The 14,939-nt window shown below is 35.5% G+C and overlaps 2 protein-coding genes across 2 annotated transcripts; one reads left to right on the forward strand and one right to left on the reverse strand.

Annotated features, from left to right (window-relative positions):
* Positions 1 to 4,781: 4,781 nt before the first annotated feature.
* Positions 4,782 to 6,726, reverse strand: LOC102661221 (uncharacterized). The gene is made up of 3 exons (XM_006598339.1): positions 6,457 to 6,726; positions 5,701 to 6,381; positions 4,782 to 5,480 (listed from the first exon to the last, which is right to left on the reverse strand). Exons 1-3 carry the CDS (start codon positions 6,724 to 6,726, stop codon positions 4,782 to 4,784), a joined length of 1,650 nt encoding a protein of 549 aa, XP_006598402.1.
* Positions 6,727 to 7,754: 1,028 nt separating this feature from the next.
* On the forward strand, positions 7,755 to 12,925 carry LOC100791887 (vacuolar protein sorting-associated protein 2 homolog 1). The gene is made up of 5 exons (XM_003546427.5): positions 7,755 to 8,139; positions 8,675 to 8,805; positions 11,620 to 11,724; positions 11,939 to 12,199; positions 12,300 to 12,925. The coding sequence occupies exons 1-5, from the start codon at positions 8,103 to 8,105 to the stop codon at positions 12,435 to 12,437; spliced, it is 672 nt and encodes a 223-aa protein (XP_003546475.1). The 5' UTR covers positions 7,755 to 8,102; the 3' UTR covers positions 12,438 to 12,925.
* Positions 12,926 to 14,939: the final 2,014 nt, after the last annotated feature.

The following is a 14,939-nucleotide window of genomic DNA, read 5'->3' on the forward strand; positions in this document are numbered from 1 at the left end:
ATATATATATATATATATATATATATATATATATATATATATATATATATATATATATATATATATATTCATGTAAGTAATTGTGCGTTATTTGGTGAATGCATATCACGGAAAATTTACTCTCATTTTTCATAAGCAAATTAATGGAGTTTTCATATTTAAAAATTGAAATATACGCAGTTTAGAGTGATGATATCGTAACGACGAGACAAGTCATTATATAACCCAGATTGTCATGACCTGTTATATTCTCACAAATGCGCATTTTCATGTCGAAGGGCGATGACTTCTTCGGTGTGATGATGATGCATTTTCGAAAACTGAGCTTGTAGTATTCTCATGATCGAGGATAGGCCGATCTGGTCTTCTACATGAATCTCCTCATTTTGCTAATTTGTTGGTTGTTCCATTGCTATTGTATTAAAGTTAAGATTACACTAGTCCTAAATGATTTGTATTCATTTTATGAATTAGGTGACTAAGTTTATCATAATTATGTGGTTAACCATTTTTATCCATCACATTTTAGTCTTAGACTCTTAGTGTTTTCTTACAGAAAATAAATCATAAAATATCGCATAACATCATAAAAACACATAAAAATACTAATGACTTGTTTACACCTGAAATTCTATGCTTCTATTGAAGCTTACAATTTTCATTCTAGTAACTAAAAAAGACATAGATACCACATAAGTGTTCTAAATTGACAGGGAATAAGAAATAAAATAAAAGTCACCAATTTTCACTTGTCCAAGATAGTCATTATGTTATTACATTTAAGATTCACATAAATTAATTGAGGATCATGTTCATGTAGATAAATAAGACCTTATAATTTTGGTGTGCTCAACTCTTTATTGCTTGTAGGCCTATATGCCTATATTTGTTCTTGTATCTTTACAAGCCACAAACTTATTAGTTAAATTAAATTTTATAAGTGTAGTGAGTGCTAACTAAATTTTATGTTTGAACTCATCACAATGCTAAGATACTAATTGCCTATGCCAAAAGAGTAGAAGAAAGAAGTAATGATTCAAGATACTTAATTTTACAATGCAAAACCTATAATAGTGAATGCATATATGACAATAAAAATTTACCCTCCTAACAAAATAGCAAGATAGAATTCATGTGGCAAGCATGTATGCACCTTTTCTCTATGCATATTATAAACTGTGTGGATACCTTCATCGATAACAATCTAATGGCATGTAATTGTAGCTAAGAACCTAACATAGATTATCAAAGTTTGGGTTGTTGCACAACAAGGTTACATTGTGTATTGTTCATTCTGATTTGTGATTGTAATGTTAACCTTCCAGAATTCTTTATGTTGAAGCTTCATTTCAAGTCAATGCAAAAAAGAAGAAGAAGTAGATTTTGCTTAAGTGAATATAAAAAAATACAACTTGTTTTTCATTCTAATAATTTTTCTCAAAAATATGTAAAGCATAAGTAATTATTTATAGTTACTTCACAACTTATTACTTGTTTTTGACAAAATGTTTACAATTTCATTTTATCAACAAAGGAAAATATTGCAATCAAGGAAAGTTAGAAAGAAACCGGTAGGAATGCGAACAAGAACTCAACCTCACATTATCACCACATCACAATCTCGATATGAGGCTCTTTAAGTGGCTTGCATATATCCCATTTATATCTTCAAACAAAAAATAAAAGGTGCAAATTTGTACACTTGTATATTTCCTAATTAAAAGAAGGAATGAAAAATTGATGGAACAATATATAAAAGGAACGATGCATAAAATATCAACAATGGTGCTTACAAGGAAAATCAAATGTAGGAAATAGATCCCATAGAGAGAGGGATGTTCAATCCAAGCAAATACACTAAAACCAAGACTAGAATTAAAATTCCTTCAAAATCACATTTTTCAATTCCCAACAACAATAACATAATCTAAGGGAGCCAATTATCACAAAACAAAGTTAAAAAATCATGATACATGCCATTGTAAGTTAACATAAATTCCTTACTACATAGACAAATCCAAATTACCCAGTACTAGATTTCATATGATCCCCACTCAAAATTGAAAATTTATGAAAACCCTTTACTCAAATGGAAAACAATCAAACTCTAGACCACAAAATAGAGGAATGAATCAAAGTAACTTAAAATTAGATTAAAAACAAGAAAACCAAAGCAAAACAAAACAAAACCCAAATTGTATCTTAGTTTATGGATCCATCTTTGGCCATAAACCAAAAAAATGATTTTCTTTGAGGGGAAAAAAGGAAAAGGGTATTGAGAAACAATTAAATATAAAAAGAGAAAGCAAGCAACTTTCTTGAGAAAGTTGTAAAAAAATAATTTTTAATTTTCACCTTTGACTAAGAATCATTCAATCGGTTCAGAAAAAGATAAGAATACACGTTGAAAGCATCTCCGGCGAGATGTTTGTTTAAGAATGAAATGAGAAAGACACCTTCGGTGTTGACCGCTAAACCACCTTTGATGAATGAGAAGGAGAAACAAAGCGCAACGGCACAAATTCCTTCCGACATTGACTATTAGACCATGTCTGACAAGTATGAAGGAGAAGCATGTTACGGTTGTTCTAGGAAGGAAGGACCTCTAAGAATAACCAAGAAAAGAGTAGGGAATCCATGAAATAGAATGGACACCGAACAAGGGATCTTTATTGATTGGATTGGAAATTACAGAGAGAATTTCTTACAAAATTGAATGAATATATATATATATATACAGTTCAGTTACAATTCAACAACTAATGGCTCAAGACTTGCCACTTGTCCTAAGGCTAACTAACTATTTTTATGATCCTGCATCAATCCTCCCTCCTTAAGCTAATCCTTGTCCTCAAGGATTAAAGTTAGGAAACTTCTTCTTCAAATCAAAGAAGAATTCCCAAGTTGTATCCTCTGGCAGAAGATGCTTCCATTTGACAAGTACCTTAGTAACAACCTTGTTTCCTCTCTTGACTGTCATCCTTTCTATGATTACCTCTGGCTCCTTGATTCTTGTTTCTTCATCATTCCTTGGGCAGTGAGTTGATGTGCTAGCTTCTCCTACAAACTTCTTCAACTCGGATACATGAAACACATCGTGGATGAGTGATCCAACTAGTAATTGGATCTTGTAGGCGACTGATCCAATCTTGTCGATTATAGCATAAGGTCCATAGTATTTTAGAGCTAATTTGGCACTGCTCTTAAATGCTACAAAGACTTGTCTATAAGGGTGTAATTTCACAAACAACAAATCTCCAATTCCAAAGGCCCTATCTGATCTCCTCTTGTCAGCCAGTTGCTTCATTCTTTCTTGTGCCCTTTTCATGTGAAACTTAACCATCTTAAGTTGTTCCTCCCTCTTCTGCAGACTTCTATCAACAAGTTCAATCTTGGATTCTCCTAGTAAATAGGGTAAGTAAGCTGGGGGTGCTTGTCCATACATGATTTCATAGGGATTGGCCTTAATAGTGTTGTGATATGTAGAGTTATACCACCACTCAGCTAAGGGAAGCCATTTGGACCATTGTTTAGGATCATTTGAGCACATACACTTCAAATATGTCTCAATACACCTGTTTACTACCTCTGTCTACCCATTTTTCTGAGGATGGTAAGCAGTAGAAAGCTGAACTTGAATCCCTTGGTAAGCCATGAAGTCCTTCCAGAATTGACTGACAAAAATTGGGTCCCCGTCACTTGTTATTGAAGCTGGGAAACCATGAAGCTTAAAGACATTATCCATAAAGCATTTTGGGCCACATCAGAAGCAGTATATGGGTGTTGTAATGCTATGAAATGAGCAGCCTTGCTCAGCCTGTCAACAACAACAAAGATTACTTGTTTTCCAAATGAATTGGGAAGACCTTCTATGAAGTCCATGGTAATGTGCTGCCAAATCAGATCTGGGACTGTGAGTGGTTGTAGCAACCCAGGAGAGGCAAAATTATCATACTTACATTGCTAGCAGGTAGTACATTGATGGACAATCCTTTCCAGTACACCACTGTCACTTTTTGATATGTGGCATCTCTCCCTGAATGACCACCACAGGATGAAGAGTGCAACCAATTAAGTATTTCCTTTCTCAATTCAAGATTTTTACCAATGACCAACTTCCCTTTCCTCCTTAATTCTCCACCTGACAAAGAGAAATCCTTATCTGAAGAAGGATCTTTCGTAACTTCAACAATCAGTTTTTGTAAGGCATCATCACCTTGCCAAGATGCTTTGATTCTCTCTAGTAGATCTGAATCGGGTTGGTGAATGGAAATAGTAACACATTCAACTCTTGAAACTGCATCAGCAGCTTGGTTCTCACTTCCTTACTTATATTCAATAATGAAATCAAATTCCATAAGTTTTACCAACCATTTTTGTTGGAAAGCTGTGGAAAGTCTCTAGTCAAGAATATACTTGAGACTTCTGTGATCAGTTTTGATTACAAACTACTTAGGTAATAACTAATGCCTCCACTTTTGTACAGCAAACACCACAACTAGTAACTCCTTCTCATAGGTTGACAGGGATTGTTGCTGAACATTCAAGCTTCTACTTATAAAGGCTATGGGATGGTGATCTTGCATGAGAACAGCTCCTACCCCTACTCCTGAGGCATCAACCTCTACTATAAAAGTCTTTGTGAAATCAGGTAAGGCCAATACAGGTGCCTGGCTTAACAGATCCTTAAGACACTGAATTGTAAGCTTAGCTTCCTCAGACCAAGAAAAATTATCTTTTTTCAACATGTCATTTAGTGGTTTGGCTATAGTGCTATATCTTCACACAAACCTTCTATAATAGCCTGCCAAACCCAAAAATCCTCTCAATTGTTTAGGGGTTTGAGGAAGTGGCCAATTCCTCACTGCTTCCACCTTAACAGGGTCAGTAGAGACTCTCTCTCTAGTGATAAAATGTCCTATGTATTCTACTCGAGTAACCCTAAAGTAGCACTTAGATTTCTTGGCTAACAAGGCATTTGCTCTCATGGTAGACAAGACTGTTTGTAAATGATGCAAGTGATCCTCCATGCTCTTACTGTAAATCAGAATGTCGTCAAAAAAGACCAACAGGAGCCTCTTCAAGAATTCTCGAAACATCGAATTCATTAAGCCCTGAAATGTGGCAGGGGCATTGGTTAAGCCAAAAGGCATAACCAAGTATTCATAATGCCCTGAATGAGTTTTGAAAGTTGTTTTATGTACATCTGCCTCCGCCATTCTAACTTGATTATAGCCAGACCTCAAGTCAATTTTGGAAAATACAGTAGAGCCATGTAGCTCATCCAATAGATCATCAACCAAGGGTATAGGGAACCTATTTTTTACTGTACTCTTGTTGAGGTCCCTGTAATCAATGCAAAGCCTCCAACTTCCATCCTTTTTACCAACCAACACTACAGGACTGCTGTAAGGACTACTGCTATTCTGGATAACACCACTCTTTAAGTAATCTTGTACCAATTCATCTATTATGTCCTTCTGTTTTTTAGAATACCTGTATGGTCTCTTATTCACAGGGTTAGTTCCTTACACTAAGGGAATAGTGTGATCATGATTTGGTCTTCTAGGTGGTAGAGTAGTGGGTACTGCAAACACATATTCATATTGAAGTAGCAACTTATCAATACTGCCAGGAATTGAGGAAGATGTAGCATGAGTGGATAGGGAGTGGAGCAACAATCCTTCTTCAGACTCATACTTGCAACATAGAAATGTGAACTCCTGCAGCTAGTGTCTTATGTATCTGTTGCTTCGTAATTATCTTAATATTTGTAGAAGAATTGCCTCTCAAGACATGTCTTCTTCCTTGAGCAGTGAGCTCCATGGTTAACTTGTCAAAGTTCCATGTGATATTCCCTAATGTAATCAACCATTCGATACCAAGAACCATATCATAGCAGCCTAAGGGTAATAACAGGATATTTGAACTGAATGTAGTGTTCTGTATAAGCCAAGAGAACCCTTTCACCATAGTATTAATTTGCACTTTAGCCCCATCAGCCACAGTGACACTAACAGGATCCATATCTTCAATTTTGCACCCTAGCTTCTTGGCTACATTAACATCTAAGAAATTGTGGGTGCTCCCACTGTCAATGAGAATGTGCAGGGGCTTCTTCCTTACCTGACCAGTGACTCTCATGGTCCAAAACTTGGCTACTTCAGTTAGGGCATTTACTGAAATCAAGGGTTCCAGATTGGTTTCATCAGGAGGGTTTTCAGTAGGTCCTAGGTCTTCTTTAGAGTCAGAATTCTCATTTATTTCCTTGACGTGAATTTGGAGTTTCTTATGAGTTTGGCTATGGGCAGGGGTAAAGGGTTCATCACAGAAATAACAAAGACCCTTAGCCCTCTTTTTGCTCCTATAGGCAGGGGTTAGCTATTTAGTGGTTTGTGTTTTAGGTTTCATAGGTTCTAAGGTTTTGGGAGGGTTTGGTAAGAGTGGTGGCTTTACTATAGGGTTGGGTTTGAGGGTTTTAGAGAATGGTTTGGCTTGCATGCTAGTGGCATTGGCATTTTCATACATCTTAGCTAGGGAAAAGGCTTTCATAAGAGAGGTTGGTTGGAACATTCTAACCATCATTTGAATCTCCATTTGCAAACCACCAAGAAAACAACTTAATTGATGGGCCTCAGATAAGTCAATTCTTGAAACAATTGCATCAAATTCAGTGTGATAATCAATAACAGTTCCTTTATGTCGAAGTCTCATCAGTTCAGCCATTGGATTCTTACAAACTTCACCAAATGTTTCAATCAAGATTTTCGTATAGTCATTCCATAAGGGCAATTTATCGAGTCCCACATTCTTCACATACGCACTGTGCCATTGGAGAGCTTTGCCTTCAAAATGGACCACATCCAAGTGCACCTTGTACTCTTCGGGGGTTTGATCAACTGAAAAGAAAGTGTCACACTGGATGATTCGGTTCTTGACACCCTCGCCATTGAATCGGGGAAAATCCAAACGTGCGAGCCTAGTGTTACACGAATAGGGCAGGGAAGACGCGCCAGAACCTGATGAGCAAGAATTTTTGTGGCGTCAAAATATATCCTCGATCGTGCACTGCAACGAAGCTCCAATATCCATGAATTGTTCTTCCATTTGCGTATTGAGACGTTCTTCAATTTCACAAATATACATTTGATTTATGGTATTATCAGCCATGGCGAAGTCGTAGCTTGGAAGGTTACCTTCTGATACCAATTGTTACGGTTGTTTTAGGAAGAAAGGACCACGAAGAATAACCAAGAAAAGAGTAGGGAATCCACAAAATAGAATGGACACCAAACAAGAGATCTTTATTAATTGGATTGGAAATTACAGAGATAATTTCTTACAAAATTGAATGAATACCCAAATGCTGCTATATATATATATATATATATATATATATATATATATATATATATATATATATATATATATATATAGTTCAATTACAATTTAACAACTAATGGCTCAGGACTTGCCACTTATCTTAAGGCTAATTAACTATTTTTATGATCCTGCATCAAAGCAATGTGACTAAACCCTTCCTTTGAGTGGTCCAATGGGTGCAAGCAATGTGTAGAAGAAACAATTCCTTCATCTTCAATCGTTGCATACAATAGTAACTTTTCTTTTCCTCTTTTCATTCCTTTTTTAATTTTCAAATTTATTTTTTGTTTTCATTTTTTATTATTAAATAATATTTTAAATAATAAAATAATAATAATAAATTTAAAGCCAACTAAGCGGGTTCTAATGGGAGGTATCGCACTACTTGGATGTTTGTCTATCTTTCTCCTAAAACAAGCTACCCTAACTCAGTTCATTAGGGCTTGGGTTATTTCGAGGAAACTGAGTAACTACGCAACGGTGGGTCCGACCCCGAGTGCGGCACGTGTGGGAAACGACGGTGACAATGGTTCGTTGATGATTCCTCGTTTCAACGCTTACCGCGTAAACAACCTCAACCTGTGATCAAAAGCATCATCTCCAAAATCCCAAACTCATATCATAACGGGATCGGAGGCTAATCTATTACGCGCTGTTCTCTCGTCTTCTACAAGATTTTCTGTTCGATCTCAACCAAGGTTGTTCCTTCCACCTCCGCCATGAGTTTCATCTTTGGAAAGCGAAAAACCCCCGCAGGTTTGTTCATCATCGCGTCCTCCGTCCAAAGAAAAAACGATTTTTTTTAAAGAAAATCTGTGAATTTTCAAAATGGGGTTGCTCAATTTTGATTGTAGAGTTATCACCCGTCATCAATTTTTTTTTTTTTTTTACATTTTCTTTAATTTATGTACAATTCGACATAATCTGATCTACCGCAAAACCTCTTCGAGCGTTTATGCAAAAATTAAATTATTTTGATAATTATATTGTCCCCTTCGCTTTTCTTTCTTGTGGTTGGGGTTTTGCAGATTTAACTAATGATTTGTTTTATTTTATGTTCTTGTTAGCTTTTGTCTTCTTGTTCTGATAAGATTTAGAAATTACCTTAAGATTTATATTTTATATCCCTTTTCTTTTCAATTTCCATTATGCTTTGCAACTATGAGAATCATAATTTTGATAAACTACTTGCTGGCTCGTTAAATGGGGGTGTCTTGGTGAGGGTTATTGCAATTACGAATTACTGCGTATTGATTTCTTAGTACATGACCATGAAGTTTGTGACTTTCAGAGCTTCTGCGGGAAAATAAGAGGATGCTGGACAAATCAATCAGAGAAATTGAGCGTGAGCGGCAAGGATTGCAAACACAAGAAAAGAAATTGATTGCGGAGATAAAGAAAAGTGCCAAACAGGGCCAGATGGTATAGTGACTGTCTTAATTGTATTATTTGCCTTTGGCTTAGTTTTTAATGGTATGTATGGTGAACATGTCTTGTTGTGAATATGTTGGTTTAGCTGTTTTTTGATTCAAAGTTATAACAACCAACCTCTGCTGGCTGGTAGAGGATTTGGATTGGAATTTGATGCTTGTTTTTAAAAGAAGGGAGATGGCCTGAACATGTTGGATGCTGAGATGATATTGTTTTTCTTGTTCTTACAATTTCCTTGTTCTTTGCTCTGTGTGTTGTTTGTTATTGATACTTGTGGTTTGGGGGAAATTGTTTTACTTACTGTTATCACTTGTAATAACCAAGATATATATTCACATTGATTTGGGGATGAGACTTTTGTTGTTGCTGTGCTTGTAACAGGGAACTGCTTTCCTAATGCTATTGCAGACTCAATATGATATCTGTTTTCCTAATGCGTCTGCTAATTACTGTTCTAGAACTAATGAGAGAATCTTGAATTACTTATTTAGTGAAATGGATCAGAAGTTTTGTTTTTGTTTTTGAAAATTTTGCCTTCCTGCAGCATTGGAATCCCTCTTTCATTGAATTTAGGTTCTTGAATGTGTTTTCCACTTAAATTCCATTCTCATTTCTGATATTATTAGTCTATCATGTCATTTGCAATATTACATAATTTAGGGAAAATATGGGATTTATGTTGTTGTATCATGTATACTATATTGGTGAATATAGTTGACGTGTATCTCAGTCTCGGCAAAATTAAACAAAATTGTGCTGTTTAATTTTTTCAATTATTTAAACATTCCATAAGATAAATAAATGGGATTCCCATTTTCTTTACTACATCATCTTTGGTTGTATTGATAAGTATTGGTAGAAACACTCTATGTTAGCTACTCATTGGAACACTGGTTCATCACCACATCCACCACCTCCTGGCTCTAAACCTCGGAACTCTTCATTTTGCCCTCAATAGAATCATTCTTGATGGTATGGTGGAGGTGGCACTGACAGGAGTTTTCGTCTACGTCATTAATTTTCTTGCCTTCAATTTCAATCAATGGTGAAATTCCTTTCACCAAACTCTTCAGGTCAAATCCTGCCTATTCCTCTCTTAATATGATCGAGTGTGAGTGTGCCTGCAATCCTTTCGTAGACCTTAGAATTAGCACAACCTGTGCTACCATTCCACCGAGTGTATATTTCTTGGCTACTCAACAAGTCAACAAGGCTACAAGTTCCTTTCTTCTGATGGGAGGTTATACATTTCCAAGAATGTTTTACTCAATGAATCATTGGTTTCCCTATCCCTGACTTATCCCCAACCATCTTCTTCCACTTTCTCATCTCATCCTTTTTTCCATTTCTTCTTCTCCTTCTCTCACATTGTTCTGCCTCCCTCTTCTTCCACTGCCTCTTCTGATTCTCAGGATGTCCTCAACATATGTACTGGTCCTCCTCTCCACTAATCAAATGCAGACTAGATCCAAGTCTAGCTCTACGAACCTCAGCTTCTATCTACTCCCCTGTCACACGGGAGCCCTCTTCAGTTAAGAAAGCTGAATATTCAGCTCTTTTTGCCAATTAGTATCCTCCCTTCCTTCTCACATACAAGCAAGAGGATGTAAAGAGGTTTTTCAGGTGAAAGAAAATCCAGATGGTTCAATCAATAAATACAAGGCTCAGCTTGTTGCAAAGAGATTTCATCAACATGTTTTTTTACTCTAAAAATACCTTTTCTCTGGAAGTCAAGCCAGTCACTATCCGAGTCATACTTTTGCTTTAACAAATAAATGGCCAATACAGCAAGTCAGCAACTATGGATATTATAAATGCTTTATATGGTCCAGCCTTCAGAGTTTGAAGCAGTTGACAAAGCTCTTCTATGCAAACTTCACTAAGCATTATATGGCATAAAACAGGCCCTACTTGAGAGGTTTGCTAACACTACAACTGAGGTCCTATTGATTTAGTCTCTTCTATAAGAATTGCAAGTTCCTATTTTAACCCCTGTTGTCTACTGTGATAACCTAACTACCCAAGCACTGTGTCACTGGCTTATAATCCATTAATCAACTGTCGTGCGTACTCATGAAATTGGACCTCTGCTTTGTAATAGAAAGGGTTAAAAGTCTCAGTGTTTGTCATATACCTGCTGATGATCAGATTGCTGTTACCTTAGGCGACACCAGATTTTGTGATGTAAGAAGAAAACTCAAAGTGGTTTACCAATTTTTAATTGTTGAGCCCACTTGAGTTTGAGTGGATGCTGTTAGAGTAGAAACATGCACTGTTAGCTATTAGCATAACTTATTTGTTCTGCTAGGTAGTTGCAGTAGTTACAGATGTAACAGTCAATTGATGATTAACTGATTGCCAGACTGGCATTGTTCATGATTATTGTTCGGATCTAGTGGTTTCAGGTTAGTTAGGATTCAGTATTTGTATCCCTTTTAAAATAACATGATGGAGATCATTGTAATTTGCTTGAGGAACTCTCCTCTATTCCTTTTTTATTCCTCTGTTGTCTCTTGTTTACCTCAATTTAAGCTAAAAAGTAGCATTACATTAAATTGTGAAATGTTAACTAATGTGGTTCTTGCAAGATAGTGGAACTGACTTGCTCATATGATGAATCTAGTATGGTTTCAATGTTTTTACCAACAGATTTAGAATTTTACTCCAAATCTATATTTGTATGTAATGCCTTATATATGTGTTTATCTGTTGTTTATGGTTAACTTTTGATTTAAACTTTAAGGTGGGCAATAAATGTTTCACTTTCACCAATGCCAATTTTGTATTTCATGTAATGTTGTCCAGGGAGCTGTTAGAGTTATGGCAAAAGATCTTGTTAGAACAAGGCATCAGGTTGAGAAGTTTTATAAGCTAAAATCTCAGCTCCAAGGTGTATCACTCAGAATTCAGGTATGCTATTGTGGTGACTGTATCTATTTCTTTGTAATTTATTCTAGCATATATGGTTAATGTAGGATAATGGTTCTTCCCTAAGATTCATGGCATTTTGTTTTTATTGGTATATAACTAACTGGCCAACAGTCTCGAAACTTTTATCAAAACAGATGTGTCTTGTGATATTCAAATAATAAAAGGTAGTTGCTTTTGTGATACAATTGTTCAGACTTTGAAATCTACACAAGCAATGGGTGAGGCTATGAAAGGCGTGACAAAGGCCATGGGGCAAATGAATAGGCAAATGAACTTGCCATCTTTGCAGAAAATCATGCAAGAATTTGAGAGACAGAATGAGAAGATGGAATTGACATCTGAGATGATGGGAGATGCAATAGATGATGCTTTGGAAGGAGAAGAAGATGAAGAGGAAACTGAAGATCTAGTTAACCAAGTCCTTGATGAGATTGGAATTGACATCAACCAAGAGGTATGTTTATGGTTTCCCATTCAATATCTCTCTTCATCTGAAAAAGTAAATGGCTGAGTCACTATAACAAAGCCTAATGAGTTTTTTGTTTGATGTACAGCTTGTAAATGCACCATCATCAGCTGTTGCTGCCCCGGCTTCAAAGACAAAGGTACCTCAAGTTGAAACGACTGGGAATGATGATGGCGGGATAGATAGTGATTTACAGGCAAGGTTAGACAATTTAAGAAAAATGTAATCTATCCTCTATATGATATCAGGGACTCCAGTTTTACTGGGGAAATTGATGCTCATATGTACCATATATAGCATAATTGGGAAGTTGTGCCAGGATTAGATGAACTCATAATTATATAAAAATGATGGTTTTTTAAAAAAAATAAATAAATAGTGCTGTGTAACATGGAGTACGCTTTTAATTATTTATTTTGTAGCAATAGTGTATGTCCCTTCTCAACCAACCCCCCAACCTATAGACAAAAAAAAAGGTTGTATTTCTATGTGCTTATCGATTAATATTTTGATGTGCACTGATTCCCTTCGTGCATAGGGATATTATAAAATTCGAGTGATGTCTGAGTCTGAGAATATCTTCAAATGAGTTTCCAGCAATGTGGGATTTCTAGTAATGTTATTTGCTTGCTGAAGTAGTATTGAATTCAAGCTGTACTCGGACAATAAAACGTGTAACATTATGAAATGATCAAGACATGCACTTTACATGGACATCCAATTATGATCTGTCGTATATGATGTTTGTGAACTTCTATAGTAATTATTTTGCACTCCCTTTTAACCTAAAGATTAGGTCGTGATTGCCTACGACATCGCCACAGATCGCTTCCGCGGTAAAGACATTGTCATCATCAAGTGATATTCAGTGTTTATCTTTTTAATATATCAAATTTGCAGCTTAGTTCACCTGTTTGAAATTTTGATTTTGATTCCTAAGCACAGTGGAGGTGCATAGGAAAAGAGTCCCTCTCCTTTCCAAGATTGATCCCTCAAATCATTTAATTTTGTCAATGTTAATTAGGAGTGCTCATGGTTTGATTATTTAAATAGGCATAACTAATAAATAACTAGATTACAAGTGATTATGATAACTATAATCATAACTAATTTTGTGTAACTGGTTATTACTTTTTAAAATCGTTTATATAATCGTGTATGAATCTAACTAGTTATATAATCGATTATGAATAAATAAATAATAAGTTATTTGAAATAACTTATTTTATGAAATTTGTTATAATTTTATAATTATAACTATTTATTAAATAAAAATAAGTTATTTGAAACAATCATTTTTTATAAAGCTGGTTATGATTTTATATCTACTTTTATATAATTGGTTATCATATAGATAGTTATTGTTTGTTATGATTATTTATTGAAACTGATTTTTTTTAGTCCTAATGTTAATAATTGCACCCATGATTTATAAGCGCAATGATATCCTTGGTATATGAAGTCAAAAAAACAACTTAAGCACTTGGCCTTGTGATGATGACATCTGTAGAGAAGGCCTAGTCTTCTTTGATAGTAGTGGAGATTGGAGACTGGCCTTGTGATGATGACATCTGTAGAGAAGGCCTAGTCTTCTTCGATAGTAGTGGAATTGGAGATGGCCGTGGGAGAGACTTCTCGAGAGTGAATAGGAGTGTTTCAAGGATATCTTTGGAAAATAAAATCAAAAGGGTAGTGTACTAGTAAAAGGGGAAGTGTATATAGCAATTCCCTATATAATATTTCTTTAATAGAAGAGGAGGGGGTTGCTTGGCACTAGCAACTTAGGTGAAAGGGCTCAAATGCCCTTCACCTATTTAATATAAATAGTAATAGTGACTCGTCCATACGAGTCAGTGCCTCTCTCTCTCCCGCACCATTCCTGTTTCTTCTTCGTCGCTTCTTCTTCCTCCTCTGCTTCTTCTTCGTTCTGCCTCTCTCTCCCGTGCCGTTTCTAGTTCTTCTTCCTCCGCTTGGTGCACATGCTTCTTCTGACGGTCGTTGCTGGTTCCTCTGGTTCTTCTTCTTCCTGGTTCATCTTCTTCTTCTTCATCTTGTATATCATTCGTTTTCTGCTTGTTCTTGTCATGCACTCTGCTTGATTCATTGTTTTGGTTGATTGAATGAATCAATGTGTTGCTTGGTTGTGTTGAATCAAAGTAGGAGTTTAATGTGTTTGCTTGATTCATTGTTTTGGTTGCTTCGTTGTGCTGAACTTCCAAAAAGCGCAATTTTTCTGGGAAAAACCCATACGGATCAATAATCCGTATGGGCCAGACAAATTGTTGATCCGTATGGGCCATACGGATTGCTGATCCGTACGGACCATACAGATTGATGATTCATATGGTTGATACGGATCGTCAATCCGTATGATTTATATGGATTGACAATCCATATGATTTTTTTAATATTTTTTAAGTTTTTTATTGTTGTTGTGTTTCGAAAAAAAATTGTTATTTTTTATAATTTTTTTTGGTGTTATTTTTTAGATCCGTATGATTCATACGAATTGTCAATTCGTATGACTTTTTTTAGTTTTTTAAATTGAAAATAATATAGTTGAAATTATTTTTAAAATTTTTTAATGCTGTGATGTTTCGTAAAATTTTTTTTTTGTTATTTTTTATAATTTTTTTGTGGTGTTATTTTTTTAGTGTAGATACCATCCGGATCATTGATCTGTATCGTTCATATGGATTGCCAATCCTTATGAACCATACAGATAGTG

Source organism: Glycine max, chromosome 15 (genome assembly GCF_000004515.6).
Source record: "Glycine max cultivar Williams 82 chromosome 15, Glycine_max_v4.0, whole genome shotgun sequence".
Lineage (NCBI taxonomy): Eukaryota > Viridiplantae > Streptophyta > Magnoliopsida > Fabales > Fabaceae > Glycine > Glycine max.